Source organism: Meleagris gallopavo, chromosome 30 (assembly GCF_000146605.3).
Source record: "Meleagris gallopavo isolate NT-WF06-2002-E0010 breed Aviagen turkey brand Nicholas breeding stock chromosome 30, Turkey_5.1, whole genome shotgun sequence".
NCBI lineage: Eukaryota > Metazoa > Chordata > Aves > Galliformes > Phasianidae > Meleagris > Meleagris gallopavo.
In genome coordinates this window covers 1,472,594-1,500,242 of record NC_015040.2, presented here as the reverse complement: position 1 = coordinate 1,500,242, position 27,649 = coordinate 1,472,594, and the positions used below count along the sequence as shown (strand labels likewise).

General features: G+C 47.2%; 2 protein-coding genes across 2 annotated transcripts in view; both read right to left on the bottom strand.

Annotated features, from left to right (window-relative positions):
- Positions 1–896: 896 nt before the first annotated feature.
- Positions 897–21,008, bottom strand: AP3D1 (adaptor related protein complex 3 subunit delta 1; the record flags this gene model as incomplete). The annotated part of the gene is made up of 31 exons (XM_019609951.1): positions 897–2,652; positions 2,826–2,905; positions 3,167–3,288; positions 3,703–3,788; positions 4,442–4,530; positions 5,106–5,295; positions 5,651–5,698; positions 5,835–5,984; positions 6,354–6,455; positions 7,048–7,110; positions 7,230–7,434; positions 8,795–8,868; positions 9,457–9,656; positions 9,805–9,880; positions 10,836–10,907; positions 11,183–11,324; positions 11,460–11,605; positions 11,791–12,022; positions 12,758–12,988; positions 13,074–13,222; positions 13,642–13,787; positions 14,604–14,652; positions 15,029–15,078; positions 15,993–16,042; positions 16,489–16,562; positions 16,834–16,973; positions 17,455–17,584; positions 17,923–18,030; positions 19,269–19,349; positions 20,038–20,118; positions 20,760–21,008. Coding segments are annotated over 31 exons (3,711 nt in total), but the record flags the coding sequence as incomplete, so codon positions are not given.
- Positions 21,009–27,400: 6,392 nt separating this feature from the next.
- Positions 27,401–27,649, bottom strand: part of MOB3A (MOB kinase activator 3A) — a 4,180-nt gene continuing 3,931 nt past the window's right edge. The window contains exon 3 of the mRNA XM_019609950.2: positions 27,401–27,419. Coding sequence (XP_019465495.1) covers positions 27,401–27,419 — 19 coding nt within the window. The remainder of the gene's footprint in view (positions 27,420–27,649) is intronic.

The following is a 27,649-nucleotide window of genomic DNA, read 5'->3' as shown; positions in this document are numbered from 1 at the left end:
CACGGGGCTCCGCGGTGCCGTTCCTCCTCCTCCCCCCCCGCATTGGCCTTTCCCAGCCCCTCCCGGAGCTCCGCCGGTACAGATCAGGATCAGCCCTGACGCAGCCCGCTCTTCTTTGTAATTAGTAAAAGCTGGTTATTCTTAGAAACCCTAATGGATTAAATTAGAGACGGAACGAAGCGTTGACACAGCACGGTAATGACATCCTGCAGCTGAGTCACGGCTCCGGCCGGCCCGCGGGACCTCCAGCATTTCTTCGTTCCGCCGCAGAGCCGTAGGAGCTCAGCCTCCCCTGCGCGGCACGAAGCGCAGCAGCGCCGGGTGCAGCTCCAGGCACGCAGCCCTCACCGCACGGCTTGCAGGAGCTGCAGCGATAAGGACCGATTTTCCGTTCAGCTGCTCGATGGATCGCGGCACGATGGCGGCACGGAGCAGAACCAGCGCCCGCCCTGCTGCTGGGAGGCGGCACCGCGCAGTTCAGGCCCCGCTGCTCACTGCGCGCACCCGACGTTCACCCCAAGCCTTTATTTTGCCCTCCCCCCCCGTGCACAGCTCCTTTCTCCCGAGGTCAGCAGCACAGAGTGCCGTTTTCCCCTTGCCGGACAGTGCAGGCCCACCCTGCAGTGAAAACGAATGAGCCAACGCTTCTGGGAGCAGCAGGAGCTCAGCGCAGGTAACACCTCTGCAAAGGCAGTGGGATTTTCTCCACGCAGCTCCCAGCTGCTGGGGCAGAAAGGAACTTCTCACCTCTGCAGAGCTCTCAGCTCCTCCACTGAGGGCACACGGCGCTCAGCCCTTGCAGCAGCCACACGCCGTGCCCGTATTGCAGAGCAGGGGATTCCTGACAAACATTCCTGCAGCTCTTTCAGAACGACTCCTTAACAAAGCCAAAACGATTTAACTTTGTTTTGAAAGTTTATTGGATCATCTCGACACAAAATCATTACAGCAGCTTGTGGTATGTTCTCTTTTTCTCTCTTTTTTTTTTTTTTAAGGGAATGTTGATAGCAAATAAATTTGTGAATGTAACACATCATACAGGTTCAAAGTTCTAGAATCACTGCACGGGATTCTGTAAGAGGAGACTCTACATGCTAAAGTGACAGCTTTCATCCATGAATTAAAAAAACACGAGTTGAGGAACACCACCCTGGCAGACACGTGGGATCCGCTCAGTCTGTAACGCAGGAGCCGCCTCAGCAGGGGCTGAGCCCTACCAGGACCTGCACACAGCTGCTCCTGCAGCACAGCCACAGCCCGTCCGCAAACACTGACATGGGAGGAGTGAAGCGTGAGGAGGGCGGCGCACATTTCGTGTGCTCAACCTTGGCCCCAGGGAGGAGGTGACGCTTCGTGCTGTTCCCTGCTGGAAGGGCAGCGGCTCAGCTCCTCCCTGGGGGAGTTCTGGGAACAGCAATCGATGGATCTCAGCCCACACCTCAAAGCAAAACCGTTCTGTTTGCTGCGTATGGAACAGCAACCACAACAGCTGGGAAAAAAAGAAGCACGATACTTTGGGGGACATCAGTTAAACACATCTGTAAAGGACAGAAAACAGCCCTTCCCAGTCCGTGATGCCACGAGGTTTAGTGCAGAAGGGGTTTGATTTCCTCCCCAGATCCCCTCACCCCCCGGCACAGCGCTGTCACTGCGGGGGGAGCAGTGCTGGTCTGAGGGCTGCGCAGAGTCGCACAAGGGCTGTTTCTGCACGCCGGTGTTGGTCAGCCTCTGGGAGGAAGATGGTGAAAGAAAAGCAGGAAAAAACCCCTCTGGATTTCCAGTTTCTTGCTACACCGTAACTTGTCAGGAATGTGAAATTGAAGTGGACTCGGAATACATCAGCAGAGAGCTCAGATGGAGCAGCGACAGCCTCCATCTGCAGGGACAGCAGTGGGAGCAGACAGCAGCAGCGCTGCGTCCCACCCCCACCCCCCACAAGGTTAAGGCTCACGGCAACGACCACCGACAGGAACCCACCAACATCCCCATCTCACACAGCTCAGCAGCTCAGAGGCAGAGGATGTTTATGAGCTGATCGCAATGGATCTTGAGATCATCATCATCATCATCATCATCACATTTAAGAAAAAAAAAAACAACAAAAAAGAGGCCGTCAGGTCCAGCATCAGCCTCTGCTAGAAATATACATCACCCACAGCAGCCCTGAAGACGCTCTGCAGCTGAGCACAGCCAGCCCCTCCTGGTAAGAAGCACAGCAACGCTGAGTGCTGAGTTCTGCTCAGTGCCCCATCAGATGGAAATGGTCACAGCATCACCGTGAGCTGCTGAATAAATAGCACCCCTCCCCCCCCCCTCCAGTCACGTCACCGGGATCTCTTTGGGCTAGAAAGGGTTAACACCACAGTTTGTAAAAAGTCTCAAAATGAAAAGGTAACATACAGCCTTAAAATGCTTAAACTGCAAATGATGGTGGAGGTAACTGAAAAGCACGTGCCCCAGGATAGTACATGCGTACGAGGGAGGAACCTTAACACTTGGGTCTGCTTGTCGTCACACATCAGGTGCTTCTCGTAGTCGGGGTATTTGGATGAACGTTCAGCACTTGGACAATGTCTCTTTCATCTCATCCAACAAGTTGCTAAGCAGGGTGGGATCACTGCATTTCCCATCTATGGACACAGAGTTCTCTCCCTTCAAGAGGAAGAAAAGATCCGTGGGTTGAGGCTCAGTTCTGTTGGTATCCACTGCTGCCCCCCCCCCAGTCACCATTTCAGCACCAACAATTTCCCTTCCTCCCATGAGATGAGGAAGCCACGGACCCCGTTCCTCTCAGGTCCCACTTCAGAGCATTGTGACACACTCACCTTTTTCACCAGCAGGCAGACGTGATGGCCTTGGATAGAACGGCTGTACATGGATGCACAGGAATCAACACGTTCCACAACTGCAGAGGAAGCAGAGTTGGCACTCAGTGAGAGCACTTCTTTAACGTACAGTTTGCTTTCAGTGGAACGGAGCTGCTGCTGTCTGGCCTCAAGGAACAGAAACTTCTGCTGGAGGGGCCAGAGAGCCAAGCAGAGCTCGTTTCAAGGATACAAAAGCATTGCAGAACTCAGAACCAGCTCTCTGCAATTCATTCACGCTCACCAAACACAGCAGGATTTCAAAAGACGGAATTTTGACAGGGATTCTGCAAAAGACCCACCTGAAAAATGATGATGAAAACAGATCTTTGCCAGGAGATGTTGGAAAGAAATGCTAATCCCATCTACTTTAATAGAACTCATGTGCAGATCTCCAGACTCCAGGAGCTTGGCAAAAGCATCACTGCAATACAGGAAGTCAAGTCAGTCCCTGGGCCACAAAGCTGAGCGAGATCTGCCACGTCAGCCCCACGCAGACCCTAAGACACGTCAGGATGCAGATGGGTGCACATTGCTGAGCTCTCAGGGAATGTGGGAACCGTTCCTCAGACCGCATCAGAGCGCCCTATGGCATCAACAAGAGCTGCTGCCACACAGCCTGCACGGCACACAGCCCCTTCAGGACCGCCTGGAGCACATCAGTGGATGTATCTCAGCAGGCAGGCATTACGAGAGACGACACAACTGTCACCAAACCAATCACGAGCAGCCAGAATCAAAACCATGCTGTGTCCCGCAGCCGTAGCCTGCAGCCAAAGCTCAGCTCCACATGGCAGCAGAAGCACCGTGCTGGGAGGTGCCCCTAAGTGGCACTTACCTATAGCAAGGCGTCGTGATCAAGTATGAAGCGCAACTGAAGTGCAATTTGAAATCTAGTTTTTCATGGGTTGAACCTTCATCATTCTGCAACAGGTCAAAGGAAAGGAGATGAACGGGAGCCCTGAGGCAGCGAGAGGAGGCACCACCCCCACCTCCGACGAGGCACAGATGAGGCTTTAAGGCTCAGCTCCCCTTGATAAAAGCTGAGTGGGCCTGAAGGATCAGTGTGAGGATGGCCATCGGGACCAGATTTGGGCAGCTGAGTCAATATACGCACCCAGAGCAGGTAAGGAACACAGCTGAACAGACCCAGCTCTATTTTCCAGTTGAGTCTGGCTGAATTACACCTTATTAATGTTACCTCATTACTATTTTTTCAGCCTTGTGCCAGCTAACCAACTGACAGCAGAGCACACTCTGAGTTGCCTCTCCTGTAACTGGTTGCCCTCCTCTCCCCGGCAGACGCATCACTTCCTATCTGACAGGGCAGTAAGTGTCTCGGGCTGCATTGCTCACACTGCCAGGAATGACAATTCAGGACATGCTCTGTGCAGCACTCGGGGCACTCTTGGCTCGAGATGTCACATAAAAATACTTCTCACATCACAGAATGGGCTGGTGCAGCAGAGATGAAATGATGCCTGAGAGAAGCTCTAAAGCAGTGCTTTCCACCCCAGTCAAGCTCCCCTGTGCAGTTCCAAAGGAAGCAGAAGCACAGAGTTTAAAGCTGCACTTACTTTGACTATAAAGGACAGCGTTCCTTTCAACTTCTGAGCCATAACAATACTCTGAAGTGTAAACACAAACTGGGCTTCGTTAGAGATTCCTGGCATAAAGAAAGGAGAGGAAGAAGTCAGGTAAGGAAACTGCATCCATCTCTATGCAATCATTAGGACAAACTGATCAGCAGCAGCTCGGCTTTATGGACCCACTATTTCTGAACCAAGTTGCAACTTTTCCATGTAGCTGGAAGAGTGTGATGTGCACAATCCCTTCTTTGAATTGATAGCGTTACAGCACTAAACCCTTGGATATCTGGAAGGCAGCACTGATAGCTGCACTTGGTAGGAATCAGAATCTTCTTTCATTTGAAACCTCACAGCAAACACCTCCTGAACTGGGGATTCCTGCTGATGCACATTTAGAGGTGTACCAGCCTGAAAAAGGAACCCTGGCAGCTGCACTCCCAGTCCTGCATTTGCAGAACCACCTGCATTTACAGCCTTGCTGTAGGGAGACTTATCCTCTACAATCAACTGTGTGAGAGCCCAGCGAACACCCAGGCAGAAAGACGAGTCTTTCTGGAAGGAAAAACAGCAAGAAGTTCAAACAATTCTTTCCAGCAGAGGGCAGCGCAGGACCAGGAGCGCTCCCAGAACACTGAGCGAGGCCGTGCATTACCAGGGGGCAGCTGGAAGGGCACAGGTATCCCATCGTGCACCGACGATCCTTCTGGTCGGAGCATCTTAGTGTTGAGAGAGTCCAGGACATTGAGCTCCATGCTCTTAAGGAAGCTAGTGCTTTTGTTCTCGAAGATAACGGAGACGGTCACTTGGCTGTCGTTCTGCAGGTTTCCTTGGATATCATAGGTCTGCAAGTGAGGAAAGAAAAATCATAGGGAAGGTTCCGAAGCTTCGTGTAGCACAGCAACAGAGTGCACCAGCAGCACATGGCAAGCTTCAAAGACGAGTCAGTGCAGCCACGGGACAACAGAAAGCTCGGTGATCAGCCCCACAGTACTGCAAGGAGCAGGAAGACATTTCAGCTGAACAACTTTTAAAGGGACAACCAAAGGGGCGTAGAGCAGAGCCCCCCTAGGCATCTGCCTCCTGGGATTCAAATTATTTGCTATTAAATGCCTAGATGAAGCTGCAGTACCACCCTCTCTTAAAAAAAAAAAAGAACAAAAGAAGAAATTCTCTGGATTTGAGTGCCAGCAAACTCACCATTTTAATGTATGGGTTTTCAGCAAGAAGGCGGTAGCTGGACATGGGCTGCAAAGAAACAGATGGCAGTCACACTACAGAGGGCTGGTTTCACTGAGGAGAGCTGATGTTCTCCGTCCCCAAAGAACAGTTCAGCTTCTGCCTTCCTCCCAGAGCTGGGCTCTGCCAGCACACAGCTACTCACTGGTAGTGGCTCATCATCTAGTGTTCCATTCTGCACAGACTCTGCCATCTCCTCCTCGCTGTGGTGATGCTTCTTTTTGGATTTCTTTTTATCCTTTGATTTCTCTTCTTTCTCTTTCTTGTGCTTTTTCTTCTTATGCTTGGAGGATTTCTACAAGAACAACGAGAAACTAAACCAAATCCTTAAAGAAACCCACACATTCTTAGCCATTACAGCGACTGCTGTGCCGACACTGATGCCCTGCATTGCACAACTGGCATCTCCTACCCCACAGAAACCCAGAACAGAGCCTTCATTCCCTGCACCCCAGCAATCATTGTGCTAAACCTTGCTCTCAGTTCCAACACCAATGCCTTAGAGCCCAAAGCAGCCTGGGATTAGAAGGCCAAATATCTTCAGCTGCTTGGAAGCTCAGCTTTACAACCGCTACAGCTCTGCATCGCCGGCCTCCACCTGGACAGGTGGAACAGGAGACACCGGAGAACACAGCTGAGGTGTCAGCCGCTCAGGACTGCTTACCTTGCCTTCATCCTCCTCCTCTTCTTCCTGCTGCTCTTCCCTTTCTTCCTTTTTTACCCCTTCAGGCTCAGACACAACAGCAGCACTCGCTTGAGGCCCGCTCTGAGTGGATTATCAGAAGGATTATGACACTAATGGAACACAGTTGAAACAGCTGAATCCCAGAATAGAAACCGCGACAGCGACACCCCCCTCCTCCCGAACTGTTATCAGGAAGTTACATTACAATAACACTGTATCAAAGCTGGCATCAACTTCATGCTGCTGAAACTTGGCCAAAGATCACTCGAGGACAGGACAGCAAAGACTTCCTGCAGGGAATCAACTCCTTGTTTTCCATCTCTCCTGCAGTCTCCCATAGAAATTCGGTAGTTTTTCTTTCAGACTAGGTCTCTCACCCCTATTAATACTGCTGGGTTCTGGTTCACACTGAGAACTAAAACCACAGATTAACAACACCGACACTCACAGAGCCTGCAGCTACATCTGCATTTACTTCCACTGAGCTGCACTGTGGTGAGACTGGAGCCTCCCACAGCAGTGTCTGAACTGGGGACGCAGCTTCACTGCCTCACAGCAGCACAGTGGGTACATAAACCTATCAGCCCTCCCTCCTGCACTGCGACAAAGCACTGCTATCACAGCTGAGATGCAGCTGTAAGAAAGGTGTCCTTTGGCACGGTGTGATGTCTACCTGTGGCTGGGCAGCAGAGCCAGGTGGTGGAGCCGTGGAGAGCCAGAAATCCAAGTCTTCCTCCTGAATTCAGAGAGGAGACAGAAGTCATCATGGTGCCTCTGACCCCTAACCAACAAGCACAAAACACAGCAGAAGATATGGAGCATAAGAGCTGTTCGTAAAAGAAAGCCTCAAATTACCTTTTTCTCTTCTTCTTCCTCTACTACCTTTTTCTCTTTCTCCTTCTTCTTCCCTTTGTCCTTCTCCTTTTCTTTGTGTTTCTTTTCCTTCTTTTTGGGTTTCTTGCTTTTTTTCTCTACGGGTGGAGCTTCGGAGTCGGGCGTCTTCAGGGCTTCAGCATTCCTGTGTCTCTGCACTGGCAGCTTCTCACTGTCTGCTAAGGGTCTGAGATACAAACACAACATCAGCCTGCTGCAAGGACAGACTCCCTTCACTCAGATTCTCTGCTTCCAAGACAAAGTCTGGTTCTTGCCGGTTACTTTTTGCCTTTTACAAGTTGGACCCCAAATCTAAATCAGCACACGCACGTGGACCAAAAGTAAGGTTTAAGTCCCTGCAGTCACTGCTCTCAGATTAGAAAGCTGAGCAATGTTCTGAAGGAGACTGAAGCCTGTGGTAACATCTGGTCACCCAGGTGCCAGCTGTAGACCTGTGGGTAACCCTACAGAAAGGCACATAGTGTGGTGTTATCTCTGAACACATCACTGATCAGAGTTTGGGTTTAAGCAGCAAAATGTTTGGCAGCTGATGCTATGAAGCTGTGCTCTACTGTGACACTGAAGAGCTGTGCTTCAGCTCAGGTGTTTGTTTCCAGAAAGCACCACCAGCAGTTCAGATTTACATCATATCCAGAATCCATTACTCGGGAAAAAGCACCACAAATTTATTCACTCTCAAACACTTTCTAGAAGAGAAAAAGTTAACTGATTGCTTCCTTTCCTACAGCTTTTGCTTAACCATTCATTTTTTTATGTGTAAGCAGCAAGCATCAGCTCAGAAAGATATCTGTGGCGTCACTGCTGAAGGTCAGCAAGGAAAACACCCAAACAAATCTAAGGCTCACTGATATCAACAGCTTCGTGACTCCTCACGTATTTATGCCATCCACTAAAATCAACCAAGCTGAGATAAGAAGGTGAAGCACTTAGCAGTACAGTCTTACCTGGACGGCTTCCCTGAAACCAGACTGCGTGTGAGCGTGACAGACATAGCAGTGCAAGCACAGAAGGAAAGAGAGGACACAGACATGAGAAAACGTGACAGGAGAGCACAGTGACTCATGTGAAATGGAAAGAGAACAGATGAAAACAATACAGAAGCCCAATCAGATTAGAACAACAGTTCACAACAGTGGCACTGCACTGAAGCTCCACAGAGCACGCAGCCTTGCCCTGTGCACAGCAGGTCTGAGATGAACACAGATGAACACAGACCACACTCAGTGCAAAGGCACACCGAATCAAAGAGTTGCCCCCAAATGCTCAGACATTCACTTCTGCTGGGACCCAGCCACACAGAATGTTTTATCCACCCTCCCCAAACTGCCAGTATTTTAGCAGCTCAGCTTTTATCATCTACACTGCAGTGGGAACCCAACCTGAATGGCCACCTACAGTCACATCGAAGGGTGGAGAGAGACTCAGGGCTTTTCACCCACTGGACTGCAGACAGGGCCTTGGTAAGCGTGGCCTCAGCCGAGCCCTCCTGCATTCTGGCTGTCATTAAGTTCACACACAAAACTTACTTATCCAGATCTATGTCGAGTGCCTTGTACGGATCATTGGGATCCTTGTCATCCTCATCACTGGGCAACGCATTCTGCAGGAGAGAGAGAGAGACCATCAGCTCACAAATCAGACCTTGGGCAACTTCTAAACCAAGCTCTACACTCCCCAGTGCAGTTTGTTGGTGCTTTTTAAGCTTGCTAACCACAGAGCAGGGCAGCTTGCAGTCAGGCCCAGCAAGTCTTAACAGCAGCACACATTAACACAGCATCTCGTTACAAGACTAATTTAGAACAGAAAGCCATTCTTCCCAAATTGCAGGATCTGAATTGCTGCTGTTTGGTTTTGATTAGCAGAAGTTTTAGGAACAAACACAGATCACATCACTAGCACGTGCAATTAATTGCAATCAGCTGCAAATCTGCTGACTAGACAGCAAGACAACGTCCAAGTGAAGCAGCAGAGCATAATGAACAAAGCAACTGTTTGCACAGCATTGCTTTCATAGCAGAGATGCACACTGTTCTTTTAATAGCCCAGGGCACAAAAAAGACAACTTCCCCTGCAGAAGACATTCCTCCCCCTGCAAAGCACAGTTTAGGGCCATTTCCACCAGTCATTTCTTAACCAGCTCTGCAGTTCTGGGGGAGGCTGCCTTCCAAGAGCACAGAGCCCAGCTGACCTCCGGCATCTCCTCTGTGATGATGTCCACGTGGTGGGCTGGAGCGATGTCCTCCTCGCTCTCTGTGTGCAGGGAGTTATGGCGGTGATGTTTCCCTCTCTTTTCCTTTTTCTGTTTTTTCTTTTTCTTGTCCTTCTCCAGTTTCTGTTTATGTCTCCGCTCTTCTTCCAGTTTCACGTACTGGTCAGACATTGGCATTCCTACAGAAGAAGCCAAATTGCTTTCAGTGCACGTGATCACAGAGCCAATTTAGAGCCTAATTAATGTATGCTGCTCATACTTAAGAATTTGACGTTATCACTTTTGCTTGAATTTCTGCGCTTCATTTGCAGTGTCAGCTGCACTTACCTGGAACTTTCAAGGGGACAGAAAGGTCGATCTGGACCACAGGGATATGTTCCACACCTGGAGTGTCTTGGTAACGCTGGGAAAATGAAAGTGTATGCTGTGAGCATTGCCAGACCTATATAAATAGACATTTCTGAACAGCAGGCTGTTTAATCCCTTAAGTGAGCATTTTAAACGACAGGAATGGAATAGCTCGGTGCTAAATCCTATCTGGTAGCTGGCTGTATGTTAGAGCCAACTGCTTGCTGTTATAAAAGATCCTGCCTTGAGCTCCAGTGCTTTAACCCGGCTGCTGCCATGGAAAAGGCTTCCTGCAACTCCAAAGACTTTTTGGTTTGTGCTTTATGAGTAAAAATTTGCCACTCCACTGGAATTTTGAGGTCTAGGTTGAGGAGAATGAGGGCAATCTTTGGGACACTGAAGGAATAAAAGAACTCTCCCTGGAGGGGATGGCAAGAAGAGCCCATTGTGACCTGAGCCACAAACATGCAGCGTGTTTTAAGAGGACCATGAAGGATAACTATTGACCTTAAGGTGTTAGCTCAGTCTTCCCAGCACTTAATGAAGTGCCTTTCAAGGTGAATGCCAAAAGCAGCACCCAGAGTGGGACAAACTCCTGCACAGGACTCTGTGACATACAGGCAAAGAAGAAAAATGTCTTTGCAGCTTTTGAGGAGTCACTGGTAAAATCCAAACAGTGAACTTTCCATGGCAACTCAACCAAGACTGCTCTCTGCAAGAAGGTTCTCTGCAATGGAAGCTGTGACAGTCAGCACTCTTTTTAAACTGGAGGTCCACTGGAAATCCATGGAGAGCTGGCTGCTCTGGTGACATTTAGTCATTTGCAAGCTTTTCCAACAGAAAGAAGGCTCAAAAACAGCTGCAGGTTGTCACTCCAGGCACCACACTTATGTGATTGTAACTGCAGTGAGAATAATCACAAGTGCCCCAAAGGGGAGCTGCAGCACCAGCATTCAGAGAGACACAGTATGGGAGGCCAACAAGAGACTGAATCAGACTCACTCACTCACCTTCTGTGGGGAAGGAGAGCTTTTAATATAAAAGGGGTTGTTTGCCTGTTCTTGTTTCCGGGCTTCTCGACGCTAGAAGGAAAAGAGAATCTGTGGTTAGAATGTTTGCTTACAAGCAAAGAGACATAGAAGGCATCAGAATGCAAGATGTGGTCTCCCATAATATTTGGAACATTACCTACTTGCAAAAATTCTACTGCACAGCAGCTTGCTTATGACAAAACTGTTCTGAGTCAAGAGACATACTAGGATATAACTTTAAGTACCATTATTACTGTACAACTATATTACTCTGACAACATTACCACTAAATTATGTGCAAAACAGCATTTTAACAACTCACTCACCCTGGCCAGTTCTTCTTCATCCATTTCTGGATGCCTGGGCTTGGAATGCCTTTGCTCCTCATCGTGAAAAATTGTTTTGGGCTTTTCATCTTCAGACTCACTGTCTGATGGAGGTTCGTTGATCCAGGCATCCAGGTCCAAGCTGGTAAGAGTTGCAGTAAACACAAATAGATTGATTCAGTACCCCTGAGTGCTTCAGGGTTTACAGTCATATCCCAGCTTTACTTTAAGGCTTAAGCAGTTTAGGTGAGGCTTTGCATGAGAGAAGGAACCTTACCCCTCTGGAACTGGGACTTTCTTCTGTGCCTTAGGAGCCACAGGGTTCAGCTCACCAGCAAACAGGGCTATTACTTCCTCAGCTACAGGCACTTCTTTCACTTGCAGCTTCTGAATATATTTTATTAGTTGCAAGATACAAGAAGCCTAAGAACAAACACAGAAGTAATTTCAGAACTGATGTAAAAACACAGAACCAGGAAGTCCCCACTCACACTCCAACGAAAGTCAGCTGAAGGTAAGTGCCCTGACTGCTGCAATCAGGGAGGTAAGGACCACCATCCCACCTCTTCCAGCTGTGTCCCCTGAATGGCCTCATTTTGTTCTCTTACCCTCTCCTGAACTTCCAGATCCGCACTCTGCACAAACTGAGGCAAACGCTCAATCATCAGCTGTGTGATTTCCTGAGCTGCCTCCTTCTCCCCAGCCTGCTCTTTCTGCTGCAGGATGGACGCATACAGCTTCACCATGTTCTGCACGTAAACTGCCTGGATGTGGCCAGGTAGAGTGGTAACTTTAGGCCTCAGCATTGCTTCCAATGTTTGATTTGCTTCTTCCAGGTGTCTAGAAAGACAGAATTGACATCAGACAGCAATGGAGAAACTTCAGCACTTTTGTCAGCCTTAAGAATTCTTCAGACACCTCAGCTGCAGCACAAATAAAGACAAGTTGGGCTACATACACCATCATTGCTGCCTGTGTTTTTCTCCTTCCAAGTGACAGCAGTAACACGGCACGCACGAGTTTACAACCTTATCTTCTCAAAGAAGAAGGGAAACAGCTTGGCTTCCACCTCTACAAGTGCAGTATTTTCTCCATTAACTAATTACTGCACTTTTAAGTGCCATTTGCACTGGCAATGTTGGACTAGCAGCCCCTTCTGCCATCCTGCACTTCACTGCTCACGTCGGTGAGGTTCTAGTTAGTTACTGAAGAAAAACAAACTAGTAGGCAATGCTTACTGCACAGAACACAGTTCACTGCAGCAGTGTTTGTGGTTTTAAAAAACCCAATAGGGTTAGACAATGATTAAAGAGCTCCTGCACTGTATTAAGACTGCTCATATCCACAGCCACGCCTGAGCAGGCAGGAATGCAGAAGAAAGATCAGATATTCAACACGAAGCATCTGTCCTGACTACAAACAGCTGAGAACTGCTATGGTATGAAGGAGTGGGAAAGAAGCAATCCTTTTGCTAGGAACAATGAGTGTATTTTGAGAGAAGAACATCTTAGAAATCACTTTTCAGTGGCCCAAATCCGTGTCTGAGTGTGTCAGGCTTTGTGATCACACACTTACTCAGAGAACTCCCCACATATCCAGGCAGCAGCGTACAGCACCTCGCAGATCCCATTCCTCTGGGTGTTGCTGGCGATGAGGTGAGCGTTGTCCAGAAGCATGGCCATCTGAGAAACTGCAAACTTACGGATAGCTTTCACTCTGATAGCTACATCTAACATCTGGGCTGCTATAAGGTGCCCGTGCCGTGTGCCTTCCAATCGAGTCAGTTCCACCAAGATGCTGATGTACCTACAGGAAGTGGAAGGGACACAGTTTCATCATGTCCCTGCATTGCCACTGCTGATGGTCTCAAAGCTGACACAAAAACACTGACCACTCAAAGTTGGTGATGTACTGGTAATTGGACTGACTACAGATGTCTATGATTTTAGTCAGCAGCTCATCCCGATACGTCGTCCCTTCTGCTTTATCCACGTGGATCATCAGTTTCTTCACTATCTCCATCAAGTTCTTCTTTGATACCTGTTGAAGGAGTTGTTACTGAAGTGCTGGCTCAAAAGTATTTCCTGTACCAAGTGCTTCCAGTTCTATTAAAGCAGATGCTAGCTCCTCAATGGATCTGAGTTTTTGTGTCAAAGAAACCAGATGCACCCCAGTAAGCCCCAGTTTTGCAGGCTCTTGAATGAAAGGCACAAACTGTAACCACAGCCCTTTCAGAGATCAAGTGCTGTCACTACAGGTTTGTTCTTGCAGTTGGAATGGAAGCATTTAAAGCTCTTATTACAAATAAAAGACCTGGTATAGCTTTAATGATGAGGCAGTTATTACCAAAAGACCATTATGAGGGAGGGTGGACAAGAAAGTTGCATGTTTTCCTTAACCATTTGCTTCCTAACTAAAGGGTCATAGAGGCTGGAAGAGCAACACCTGCAGAAACATACCATGCCATACAGGAGGTCCAAAGCTCTGAGTCGGATAGACTCATCTTTGTCATCCAGACACTGCAGAATGAGGTCCTTGTGAGACTGAACCGACTTGGGATGTGTTTTCAGGATTTTGGACATAGCTAGCAATCCCAGGTATTTCACTGCGAAAAACAAAATAAAACTTCCTTCCAAATATAGAAATACTGGTTGCTGTTGCCCATGAAGTTTTGACATTGGCTGGTTCTACTCACACCAACCTTCCTAATTCAAATGAGTGTTTGTGACCAGGATGAACCACATCTGAAAACCAGCACATCACAGATGACCTTCCTTAATGTCACAGTCCCACGCGTGGGGCCACGGCTGCACACACTGAGCACTGCCTTTTCACACTCCAAGTTCTACCACTGATATCAAAACACGTATTTCTCATACAGGACCCCTGGGTTTTGAGAGCTGGCATCGCAGGGTGAGCACAGCATAAAGAGTATTAAGAAGATTGATGTATTAAGAACGAGATCCATTTTCCATGGAGAAAAAGTAGGATTAAAAAAAACAATTAAAAATCTTGGCAGGAAATAAAAAGGATTTTCCAATGTTCTTTGTTGTCATTTAAAAAAATAGTATTCTTATATTTTACTATAAAGCTCTGACTACATGAACAGCCCTCACTACTTTCCCAAGCAGGAGGTACACTAAAAGAGAAAGCACAGAGCATGGAAAGAGAAGTGTTTTAGATTTGGTAGACCATAAGCTGCAGTAATAAATCATCTCATTTAGTTAAAAGAATGTTCATTACAAGAGCTCGCTATCTAAAATTATTTCCACATTACAGACCCAACAATTGTTTACAACATAACAGCTCTGTAATACTGAACAAGATGTTTGGAGACACAGCTCACTGCACTAAGACTGCTGCAATTTCTCCCCTGTGAGTGCTTGCTCAGAGCTGCCATGAAGACAAGCACCATACTTACAGTTCTGGTCAGAGTCCTCGATCAATATTCTTAACTTCTGTACACAAAGCTGGAAGGAAAGAAAGAAGGCCAAGCTTTAAAGGTCTACATTAAAACAACTCTTCATGAAGTTGATTTACATGCAGGAGCACACAGGGAAGCATTCTGAGGAAGGCCTGTGGCTCTAGTAGTCTTGCTGCATGAACTGATTGCAAAACAAAGCAGATTTCATGATGTATCAATAGCAGTAGCTGAATAAAAGTGAGAAAATCTTCAGAAGAGAAGAACTTGCTTTCTAAACCAAAGGAAGAACAGAATTCACAGGAAATGCTTCAGTCTATAGGACTCCTCCTAAGCAAGAGTTATCTACTGCTTTAGCAGAGGAACACAAGCTCATTTTCCCACCACATTTGGGATGACAGGGCAGAACACGAGACGTGCCATACCTGGATGCTGGCGCTGTGGTTGGGCATCCCAGAGGACAGAGAGATCAGAACTGAAACACATAAGCACACATTTCAGTCAGCACTGCTGTATTCTGAGCATCACAAAGGCCAACAGACAGCTCTGCCCACAGGGGAAGCTGAGCACCTGTTTGCTGCTCGCCTGCTGGGGCTTTGGGGCAGCTTGGGAGGAGAAAGAAGGCCCTTCCACACACTGCAGTTTCATCTAACTTTAGGAAAGCAATAAATTGCAGGGCAGGATGGAAACAAAAGCACGAGCTGTAAAAAGAGCTGTAGCAGAAACCAGGTTGGAGTTGCTTTACGTCACACTGTGCTCTCATTAAGGACGATTTTAGTGATATCCTGCTGCAGTCACAACTGTAAATACGTCACCAGCAACCACACAGATGAACCTCAGCAAGCACTTCCCTAACATAATCAGGTGCAGCAACGGATCCTGGAGTTTACTGTAATTAAATTGGAGTTTTCATCAAGTCAGTAAGAGACTTGAGGCAAAGTCAGCTCCCACTGCTGACTATGTTGGATGTTTGGGAAGCTCCAGCAGCACACAACCCGCAGCAGAAAGGTGGCCCTATCCTGTTAACTTCCTCAAATCAGCAAACATTGGCAAACTTTCCATGAAGAATTGATGGTATTTGCCATTTTATGGCTGCTGGCACGATTCACAGTTCTAAAAGCACTTAGGAGCTTAATATAAATAATCACTCATTGTCAACTGCTGCTTTATTTTAGCCTTCAGCAAACAGAGGATAGCTGGAATAACTCAGCCTCATCTGCTGACAACCAAGGACTTCAGTTACAGCCCCACACTGAAACAGAACATGGAAAGTTTGCCAAGCAATTTAATTCAGTTATAAAATGCAATAAATTAGAAAAGGTTTAAATAGCATTAACTAACGACAAAGTTCATTGTGTTCTTTTCTAGGTCACAAATTTCAGTTCTCACCTGCTATTACTGTGTTCACACATTCGTATAAGAGAGACATGGCTGAGGTGCTGAAACAGAAATCAAGTACTTTAAATAGGGAATAAAACCATCACGTTTTTTAGAGTTGTTAGTGATATTTTGGAGCTAGTTAACAACTTTAATTACACAGGAAATTAACTACCAGGAAGCAATTAGCCCAAGTCTCAGTACTGGTTACAAAGCAGTGAACCAATCTCATCCAAAGATCAAACCAAACCCTCTGCCTACCTCAGGAATGGCAGATGGAGAGATGAATGAAGAATGGCACAGCACACAAGCTCCTGAGAAACCCACACTCTGGCAGTCAGGCACCCAACTACATGTCTTATGGCAGTTTGTCTCACTCAGCTTTGTAAGAAATAGCCTTGACATCACCATCTTTTGATGCATAAAGCCAACGCATCTGGCATCAGGAAACAAACTTAGTGACCCACCCAACAGGCACTTCACCAACCCTGGGTGAACAAAGCAGTACCTGTGTATGAGGTTGGTCAGAGGCTCAATCAGTTTCTTCCCCAGTCTGGGTTCTAGTGGAGTAAGAGCACCAAACTATCAAAAAAAAAGTGCAGACAAGAGACTGAATCAACAGCTGTTTTCAAGCAGTACAAAAACACTCCTTAAATTGCAGTTTGCTACATTTAATCAGCTTATCCTAAAATATTTTTGTCTTTGGTTACATTGACAAAAACAGAAGAGATTCCTGGTTTCTTTTTCACTCAGCTTTAATGGTAACAATGCCTCCAAGCAAGTAAAGTGTTTTCACACTCAACATAATCTAAGGAAGATCTCAATCCTCTATGCACAGGTAAGGAATACTTGCCAGTTTTATAATTTTAATGAGAACCCAATTATTGGTTGAGGATGTCATCAACTTGAAAAACAGTGGAGCAAGGGAAAGGTAGTTTTTGGGATTGCGTCGAGCCAGCTCACAGATAACATTTACTGCAGCAGACTGCACACCTGGGGAACAGAAGGGAGAGGAGATCATCAGTGCCTGAAGTGTAATTGAAGCTTCTGTTGCAGAATGCTCAGACCAAAGGCAGCTCATGATGCAGATCTGGGTGTTGCAAGGAAAGGCTCAGCCTCGTTACTGAAGGTGAGGCAGTAAAATAAACATACAGATGCAAAGCAAACTGAGGAAGAATGTTTAATTTTGGCTGCTTTCTAATACTGTTAGCAAGCTACCAGATATCTGGCTTGTGATCAGCATCAGAAAGGACACTGCCATTCTCCTTCCCTCCTTACTGTGGATAGTTCATCTGAGGGACACAGGTAACATTAAGATAAAAGAAAAACCTTATAATCTAATGCAAGTGTTTCAAAACATTTGCTTCTTTAAAATGCTTTATTTAGGTATTTTTCACATACTCTTCTCTCTACAAGCCTGAAAAGCATTTACACTTCAGATGTTTTGGAAGAGAAGTTACTGAAATCCACTCACCAGGATCTGGGTCTTCAAGTTTCTCTTTAAGGCGAGGAAACGCAGGACGGAGGGACTCTGGGTATTTCAAAAACACTTTGTACATGATTAACACTGCCTTCTTCCTGATATAAGGCTTCGTGTGAGACATCTGTGAACGAAACAGTTGGGCTGAGGCTCTTACAAATGGACATTTCTAAGATTCTCCTCAAGGTCCCCGGGTCCTTATCCAGCTCTCTGAAAACTGTCTGACAGGTGACTCTGCTACTTTGGTGCTCCAGAGCTCAGTGTGGAGGGCTGGGCTGCCATCTATCACCTCCACTAGGAGAAACAACCAAGGAAACCTCCACAACTAACTGGGAAAGGCTGCCCAAGGGGCTCACAAGGGAAGAGGATCACTTTTCACATATAGCAGTTCTAAATCACACAGATTCGAACAATTTAACGTTTAAGTAGAGGAAGGAGTTTATTTTAGTCTTATTGACTCACCAAGGTCATGATGTCATTTGCCAAGTCCCTGGCAAGATCTGGAGTAACAAAACAGGACAAGCCAGTCAGTGCAACTCCTGTATCATATTGGTTAGGGCTACTCAGATCCTAAAAAAGGAAAAACAGGCTCAAAAATTTAAGATCACAAAGGATGTTGAGAAATATTTCTTCAAACAAATTTCATTCAGTCAGATTGGAAGCAGAGCTATTTCTATTCCATGGGAATATTTATATACTCTATTATATAGAGTATTAAGTTGACTCTATTAAGTAGAGTCTCCTCCAACACCTGCTAAAACACAGCTACTGTGGCACTGAATAATGAGCACAAGGAATTGTAATTAATAGGTGGGTGACTGCATCATAAAAGCAATTAGAGACAGCATACCTCAGTGCTATTTCAGAAATGGCAAATAATTGTTTAAAACCTCTGACATGATCACAAATATGTTTAAAAGCCTAAAAAAACAAAAAAGGAATTAAATACTAACCCTGTTAAGTCAAAGCCAAACCACCAGCAGCCTCACAGGGCAAGCTCTGATGATGAGCACAGAACAGTGCCCTAACCTAATTAAAGAAAGGAGATTACTTCCCTTCCAAGCTGCTGGCAGCACCATGGCTTTCAGCCCAAAAAGACAGAACTCAAGCTAGAGTGTAGAACACATTTCATTTGTCAAGCTTCTTTGTACTTGTTTTGTAGAGGATAGAAAGTACTTCTAAAATTCAGCCTGGTGCATTTAATATATTAACAGTCATATCTGAGTGCATTCAGATGTTGATTATAAAGCTGGATCTCGTGGAAGACAGAGCATTACAGGATGAATTCATAGCTGCAGTTGTTGGGAAACAGAGATATGAAGGGAACAGCATGGGGTTTGCTCTTGGACTATGTGAATTAACACTGTGGAGTCATATGTGCAAAGAAACCACGTCAGGAGAGCTAAACATAGCCAGGCCCTCAGGGCTCTGTGCCACATGCATCTCATTTTGGAACCTTTGGCAGGTGGGAGAAAGTTAGATTCTACTTTGAGAACAAATAGCTTACTTCTTAAAGAGCAACAAAACTTTCCAACTGTAATGGCTGTAATTTGAGGCTTTATGAAAGACACTGGGTGAATTACTTCCCACTGGGCTTTTTAAGCAAATAAACACAGAGTTGGCATGAAGCAGCACCAGGGAACCCTAGAGAACTCCTAAGACTGCATCAGTCCTTCAGATTGTGTGAAGACTGTGCACCACATGAGAAGAATTCTACTTCAGTGTATCTCTTGTCAAATAAATAAAATCCTGTATAATCTCTTAAAATACAAAGAGGAAGAAACCAGGAACTGAAATCAAGAATTTACCTTCCGGATTTGATTGGTTGTCAACATAATGACATCAGTCCCTTCGTGAAAGCACTGAGAGGCAGCCAGGTAACCAATCCTCTGTGAGAAGGCAAGGAGACACAAAGGCATTACATAAAGTTTAGAGATGTTTAGATCAAGAACAACCAGTTGTTTAAAACAGGCGCTGGGTTTGCATAACAGAAGAGGTATGGCAGTTTTCTATAGTTTCCTGATACAAACTCTTTTTAACAATTGACATCTTCAGTTGTAATACATCTCTTTTAGGATATTAAAATCAGCTTCATCTCCTGTCCTTCTTTAGAATATACAGACTTAATGGCCAAGGAGATGCAGAGATAAAGTAGGACTGTCATTAGGAGAAACGGGGAATATTTATTATGGCTGTGCTGCACTCCAAACAAAGCACACTCCCCCATTCCTGACTTTTGGGTATGGAAGCCCAGCCTGGGAACTGGACCAAACCTTTCAGGAGCAGTTACAAAGCAACTGCACAATGGAATACATCACAGGGAATCTCAGGTGGCCTTCATGAAACAAAACAAAAACTCGACAGCCTGGCTTTTCTGCAAGAAAGTTTGGCAGCTGCTGTTTAAGACCTGCTAGAAAAGCCTGTGGTGGCAGGACAAGTACTGCCCACGTACTACAGAAAGTCTACTTGCTTTGCTTCCTAAAGAAATCAAACCTAATGATGATACATCAACACATCCATTAAATACAGTAGTGACACAGCTCGGTCTGCACAGCTGTAATTAAACAGAAAACTCACTTTGAATGTAAACTTGGATGCACTCATGACTTCGATAATGTTGAAAGCAGCCCAGCTGATGTCATAGCCCAGCATCTGTAACTGTGAGCAGAGAAGCCAAGGTGACATTTCTGTAACTACACTCAAAGAATCAATCAGGAGAGCTCAGAAAGATGAAGCGAGGGTCCAAAAATAATAATACATCTCCACCTCATGACCAAGCCCCACGTTACACTCTATGCCATCAAGGAGTTGAAGTTACCCAGAAGTTCCACCAGAAGCTGTAGAACTAATTGGCAGTAGCTCCAGGTTCTACACATGCAGTTGGATTGGCACCACTGTGTTATTTTTTAAACAGAATCACAAAAGTCACTCTTTAGCAGTTCTCCCACTCCACAAAGAACTGCACAGAGAGAAACAAACACCAGTTTCAAGTCCTCGTGCAGCTACAAGCTCTTACTTTGTCCAGCTGAAAACTACTTTTTTATTGGATTAGCTTTGAACAGATCAGTTTGCTGACCCAGCTCAGTGAGATGAAGTCACACAAACACCAGTGCCAGCACAAGAAATGGAAAGGAGCGTGCAGGCACTGATGTCAGAGATGCATGCGGGAGCACTTCCACCTGCAGCACGTGCCTCCAGGGTGGAGCTGCCACGAAAGCACAGCCCAAGCAGAGGCCAGCTGCTAGTCAGCAAGAGAGAAGTGACACTGTGATGGCACCGCATCTCAGCGAGGCACTTACATATGTGAGCTTGCAGACGGCGTTTGCTTTCACTGCAATGTTATCCTGCTTCAGCTCCTGCTTGATCTCATCGATGCACTGGGAGATGTACTTTGCCTGAGGGAAACAAAGAAGTGCTGCTCGTTTAACAGGGACATTCCCTTCTGTAGGCTTCCAGCAGTCAGTGGGGAGGAAGCAGTGGAGATCTGCAAGAACCAAACCTCTCTCACACACAGCCTTTAGATAAGGACTTAATTCCAAAGGAAGCTTTCATTAACAAGAAGCAGTGCTATTTATTATGAAACAAAGTACACCCAGGTGTTTCTTCAGTGCATTTCCCTCCTGCTCCCACCCCACCATGTCAAAGACAGCCCACACATTCAGGTGACATCAGATTACCCATCCTCTGCACATGCTGCACACACCACCTACCCCAGACTCAGATGCCCACTGCATCCCAGTGTGAGAACCCTGAGTGGTTTTCCCACCTCGAGATTTGTCTGATTTTGTCAGTAAATCACAACCAAACGTCACAACATTTACATTTAATGTTTGGCCTTTCACTTCTTTCCAAACAGCCACATCTGTGCTTGTAGGAGGGATGTGGCAAAAGCATCATCTGAAACCATCAGTGCAGATTTTACTTTGGTAGGATGTTTAACTCAGACTCTTTCTGGTCACAATTAATTATGACTGAAGCACCGAAGGCATCTGCTACAGAAATCATACAAACAAAAGTGAGGACTTAAATGTCTCCTTAAAAAGCCACCCATGCATCACTGCACTCATCATTCAAGAGAAATACATCAGTTGCCAGAGGAAGCAGAGCAGGAGGAGACCCCAAAGCACAGCTCTGCCCTGAGAGCAGCACCTGCCAGCCACCAAAGGGATTCTTCAGCACTCAAGCCTGCTTTTGAATGAGACGACCCTCTGCACTAAGTGTTGTGTATTATCCCAACTGCTTTTTGGCCTTCTGCTCCATCCTACCTACAAGCCGTGGCATCCAGCTGCTCAAAGCTGAGAATGTTAGAATTCACACACAGCGCATGGCAGCACCAGCAACCACGCAGGGCCTGAGGAGCACAGAGATGCTGCAGCTGATCCCAGCACCGTGACTTCACGGCCAACAGGAGCAGCACTGCCTTCAAACACAGCAGCTTCATGGGTGACATCTCCCATGAAAAAGAAGTTTGGGACTCAATGCTTGGCCTGGGGGCGGTTCAGGCCCAGGCAGCTCCCATGGGAAGCTTAAAGTCACGTTTAATGTGAAAGACAACTGGCAGGAAGAACTGCACACTTGATCTGAGATGCTGAAAGTGTGACAGAGGCAATGTGCAACTGATCTACAAAGGCACTGTACCCAGCCCTGAATGTTTTATGCACACAAAGAGCAGCAGGGTGTCACCCAACCCTCCACCCCTTATCACATTGCACAGCCCGGCCAGCACTTCATGCTGGGTGCTATGGAGCAGTTTCTCAATCCTTATGCACACAGCCAGGAAGTGTTCCTGTCACTTCTCATAGCTCTTACCCCCAACTTCTTTAAACGTCACCCTCAGTTTCCCAAGATCCTCTCAGACAAAGCACTGCATGACCACAGGGCTGAAAAAATAGCACAGATATTAAATATGTACCCCAGTAGAGCCACATCCAGCTGCCCCTGCAACCTACAGGCAAACCTCATCTACAAATGAGACTGATGTAATGAGCAACTTCCTTAAAAGAGGGTGGAAAAAGCGCACTGCAGAGCTCAGAAACAGATCTGAAACTGAAATAAGGCATTTTGAAGAGCAGAACGAAGTCCCTTCCCAATAGCAGCACACCAAATCCTGCAGAAGGACAAGAAACCGGAGGCCCTATAAATAGAAAGCTTTAAAGGCTCAGCAGGCATTAACTTTTTGTTAATCTCCCTGGAGTAGCACTGCCATTCACGAGCAGCATGAAGGGAACACATCGACTTCACCTCCCCCCAAATCCAGCTGCCCAGATTCACAACCACAGCTGATGGCAAAAGGAGCCCAGGTGCACAGAGCCACCCAACCACAGCACGCAGTGAGGAAGCATTCGCATAGCTGTAGGCATTGCAATCACACAGCAAGGCCCAAATACTTGGGGGGGGAGATTTGAAAAGTGAAACAGACCAAAAGCTGGTTATTTTCCCCAGCACTGATTCACTGATAGTCCTTGCATAAGTGTTTTTAATGTCTGTTTCCTTAGTGCGGTGTGAAGAAACGCTTCCCAGGATGGCACTGGTTCAGTCTTTCCTTATGTGCTTTCCAGAACCACTGAAGAAAGGAATGGAGAAGGCAAACACCTGGCTCTGTGCTGAGCAGCTCATGGTGTTGAATTGATACATCTCTCCATTACCAGCTCCCTGCTACACCCACTGCTTCACCCAAAGCCTTCCTGGGATGCGACCCAACTGCTCACAGCCAGCAGAGGAGCACCCTGCAGCTCAGGTATTCACAGGCTGCCCTAAAGGCAGCTCCAAGGGAGCAGTTCCTTGTGCTGCTGCTGTGCTCAGAGCAAGCAGAGGCAGTGTCAGCACAGCAGAGCACCCAGCAACAGCAGCCCGACGCTGAAGGGCACACGGTGATGGGGGAAGAGAGCAGAACTCGATCTCCTGAGCTCCCCTCCAGCCCCTGTGGAGCTGTGAATGTGAAGAGCCAAGAAAGGCCATGAATGTGAGCTGTTGTTACCCAGTTGAGCCTGAGGAGATCCTTAACAGCCCCGTGCCAGACCCCAAACTGCCCCAGGAACACCGAAACCAGTGTGAGAAGCAACACCGAGTGCAAAGGTATCAAGCACCAAGGATGATACCTCCAAAATGCAGGAGGAAAGGAAGGAAAAGCATTCCTGTGTTCTCAGCCCAGGAAATCAAACACAGCTGGATCTCTGAGTCCTGGGCAGCAGCCTCAGATCTGTCAGCCACTGCAGCAGCAAATTGCCTCCCACCAGATCAGAGCACAGATCATCAGCACTCCCTGCCTGTTCTGTCCTCTCAGGGTTAAATACAGGGTTTTAAGATGAGCATGATTAACAGCAAACACCAGAGGGAGCGAGATGCCGTCTGCAATGGATGCAGTTATCACCACAGAGCAGAAGTAGTTTGGGATAAGACAAAATGTAAGAGAATAAAAGAAAAAAAGCACAGAACGTGACACTTGGATTGAGTGTTTAATGGCTTTTGGTGCCACTGAGGCCTGACATTGCAAACCCCAGGGAGATCTGAGCTGAGACACCCACCTGCAGACGAGCCGCAGCAAGTTTGGCCTAAACTGCTTCATAAATCAATAAAAATCACTGAAACTTTTTACTTTTAGATTAAGCAAGTAGTGCATGGCGGTCTATTTCAGAGTCTCTTAATAGAAATGCCTCCAGTCTGATGACAGTTTTATTAATTACACAGCAATTAAACAGCCCTCAAGGGTTTATGCTAAGACATACACGAGCAAATAAGTTTTAAGATCACAGAGATGCAACAGATAGAAGTGCTTAGCTCTGAGAACACGGCTTGCACTCCACCTTTACTGATACAGCGCCGTGCAAAGAGCTGCAGAGCTCCTTCACAGTGCATTTTCCAGCTGTCAGTTCCAGATTTCCCTCTGAAGAATTTCAGGCTCTGATGAAGATAAGCTCCATTACAGATATAGGACCAAAGAGTGCTTCTAAATGAAAAACCTGAAGGTTTTGGCATATCCCTCAAACTCACACAGTCGCAGCTTTTGGGCAGCTTCTGTTACAACCTCCAACACGGCCATTGCTCATAAAGGACCCATTTTCTGTGCTAGCACTGGGACAGACAGCCACATCAAACCCAGCCGCAGCGAAGAAACACAGTCATCTGCAATGCTATTTCTCCCCCCAGCCCCGCAGGAGGTGCAGCCCCTGCCCTGCTCCATTGGCTCAGCTCTCACTGCCACGCTGCTCACCGCAGCCGCCCAGCCCTCTCCTGTGCACCGTCCCCACGCCTGCTTTGCCTTTTCCCAGCAACTCACACACATGAAGAATGAACAATACAACTCCAGAGCCACTCCAAAGCAGCTGGAATAATGGGTTCCCTTCAGAGATACCGCCACACACAAGACAAGCAGCGAGTGATGGAGCAGCAGTGATGAGAGTGCTGTCTGCCATTGACAAGCTGCACCGCCCAGCACTCAAGTGGGTTTTTCAGCACTGGGCACCAACGTGCTCTTAGCATTCCTCAAAATGCCCGCTGTGTTCCAGCCCTGCTCCTCTGCCTTTAGGTATTACTGCTGCAAAAGCAGCCAGGAGCCACACTGCCAGAAAGCCAGAGTGCTAGCTGCTGCTCAGCTTCAGCAGCTGTGAACAGAAGACTGTAGAAGATCCCTCACAGCTCCTCCTACCTGACTGAATCTGAAAACACAGCGGAGAAGTGCCAGGACCTGTGCAGCCAAAGGCAGCAGCATCCCTGTGCTTAGCAGGGCAGGCTCTGCAGCAACACGAGCTCCCTGTCCTCAGGCAGCAGCCGCTCAGAAGTGAGGGTTCCACCAGCCTCCTGTGCCAGGCACCTCTGAGCTGCTCAGCACACCCCTGGAATGCTCAGCACACCCTTTGTTTGCTCCTCATGGCACAAAACCACACCAGCGCCAATAAAGACTCACTGCTTCCACAGCCAAAAGGATTCCATTTCCAAACAAAAGAGAAAGACAGCAGAGGAAGGCCCTGGGAGCACAGAGCAGGGTACCTTGCAGATTTGGCTTTTCCTCAGATTTTTAGCTTGCACCAGGAAACAATGCAGGAATTAAAGAATCTGTATGCAGTGTTGAGAAGCAGGATGTGTTAAAGCAGGAGGTCCATGCAGCAATGCTATGACATGCCATCCATGCTGGCGTTTGCTGCACAGGAGCACGGTCAGCTCCATGCCTCCCTGAGATGGGAACACCAGCACTGAGCAGTGGCTGCATTAATTCGGGGTGTCCCACTCCCACAGAACACCAACGCTTCCATTCCAACATTTGAAACACCAAATAAATGGGTCAGCTTCGGATACAGCTCAGAAGCTAAAATTAAAATGGTCTCTGACAGGTAATTAAGCACTCTGCAGCAAAGAGCTGAGCTGAAGGGCTCATCACCCCCAGCTCCTCTACGGAGCTGAGGAAAACAATTCAAGCATTGCCAAAAAGTTGGCAGTGCTCCTTCAGGCTCACAGCTGGGCTTGGGGGTGCACCTGCACTGTGGGAACACATGAGCACCAAGCTGGAATGCAGCAAACCTGCTGGGAAGTTCCACTGCTTGTGCAGAACCACATGCAACCCTGAACGACAGCCACTCTGCACGTCAGCACAATAGCAAAGCTTGCAATGGCACCTGCAGAGGGATGGGAAGCTGTCAGGTTTAAGAACAAAAAGCATCACTCAAACAGAACAATAAACCATAGATGTGCCTTCGGTTCTTCCAGCATCATTTTAATTCTACTATTAAACCTCTCTTTTGGAGACTTTTCTTTCTTGTTGAGCTGAGATCCAGCAGCTAAGAGCCCTGCCACCAAAGCATGTTGTTTGTTTTAAACAAGTTTACTCTTCTGGATGGGACAAAGCATGCCTCAGGCTCCGATCTTCACCTCATGATATATGCAGGTCAGTTGAACAACTCCATTCAATATTTGAGCAACACTTACTAGGCAGTGAACAACAGGAGCATTGTAGGAAGACTTTTGGCAGCTACTTCCTCTAAAATGCCATTCTGATCTTGTAGCATCCTGTGAGGATTAGATGCCCACAACCACTCCCTGGGAAGCACCAAACCAAAGCCCAGCTTCTCAGCAATGGATGAGCTGCCAGAGCTGCAGGAAGGAACAGCCCTGTGCTTCCAGAGTCACTTCTCTGCCACTGAAGCAAAAGCTCTGATGGATTCCAAAACACACAGTCCTATAGAAGACACACATTTCATCACATGAATACCTACTGCCCAGCTTTCAAACAGAAGAGGCAGCACTGTATGAACTGCTCCACGTTACCACCCAAACCTGTCACTGACATCGTCCTCTTGCTTACACAGGGGGTGACACATCAGCTTTGAGCTCAGTGTAAGGCAGCAAGTGCCTACTGGCCTCTTTACCTGTTCTAGCTTCAAGTATAACAGCACATTCAGCAGCCCATAACAATCTGCTTCCAGGCCCCTCCAGCCTGCTGTGGTTTGCAGGGAACCACACAGACCTTAGCAGCCAGAATGGTTCTGTAGGTATCATTGCTAGCAAACGCCTCATCCTGTGCACAGTGATCTGCTTAAAAGCCATCAGAAAGATCAAGCGGTTTCAGAAGTGGTGTTTGCACCTCAGTTCAGCAGGCAAAGAAATCCTGCAACACCAGTGTGTGACCGTTTACCTGATAATTAACATAATTGGGAAGCAACAGGCAGCAAGGCCAACACTTAACCTATGACACTACAAAGTCAATGCAGAAAGCCTCACACAGCATGTTCCTAATGAGTAATTATCTAACCTATACTAATTTGCTGGGCACATGCCTCTAACAGAACAGAGAATAACAGCCAACGTGCCCGTTTGCTTTCTGCCTCGAGATGAAGACGGCACATTTTTGTGTGTGACGCTCAGAGGGACAGAGCCACACTGCTCTAGGCAGAGGCAGCCTTAAGGAGCTCTCAAGCAGGAGAAGAACTTTTAATGCAGGCAGAGCGCGTTACAAGAGGGGAATGACTCTGAAGTAAAAGAGAGAAGATTTGAGCCAGACGTGAGAGGAAATCCTGCACCCGGAGAGCAGCGGCACCGCGCAGCGCTGCGGGTCCCCATACCTGGATAAAGCCCAGGCAGCCGAGCTGGGAGCGCCGACCCGAAGCATTCCGTGCTTCGAGTTCCACCAGCGCCGAGTTGGGCCGAGCGCGGCCTTCCTGCCCAGCACAGCGCGGATCCGCGGCTGCCTCACAACGCG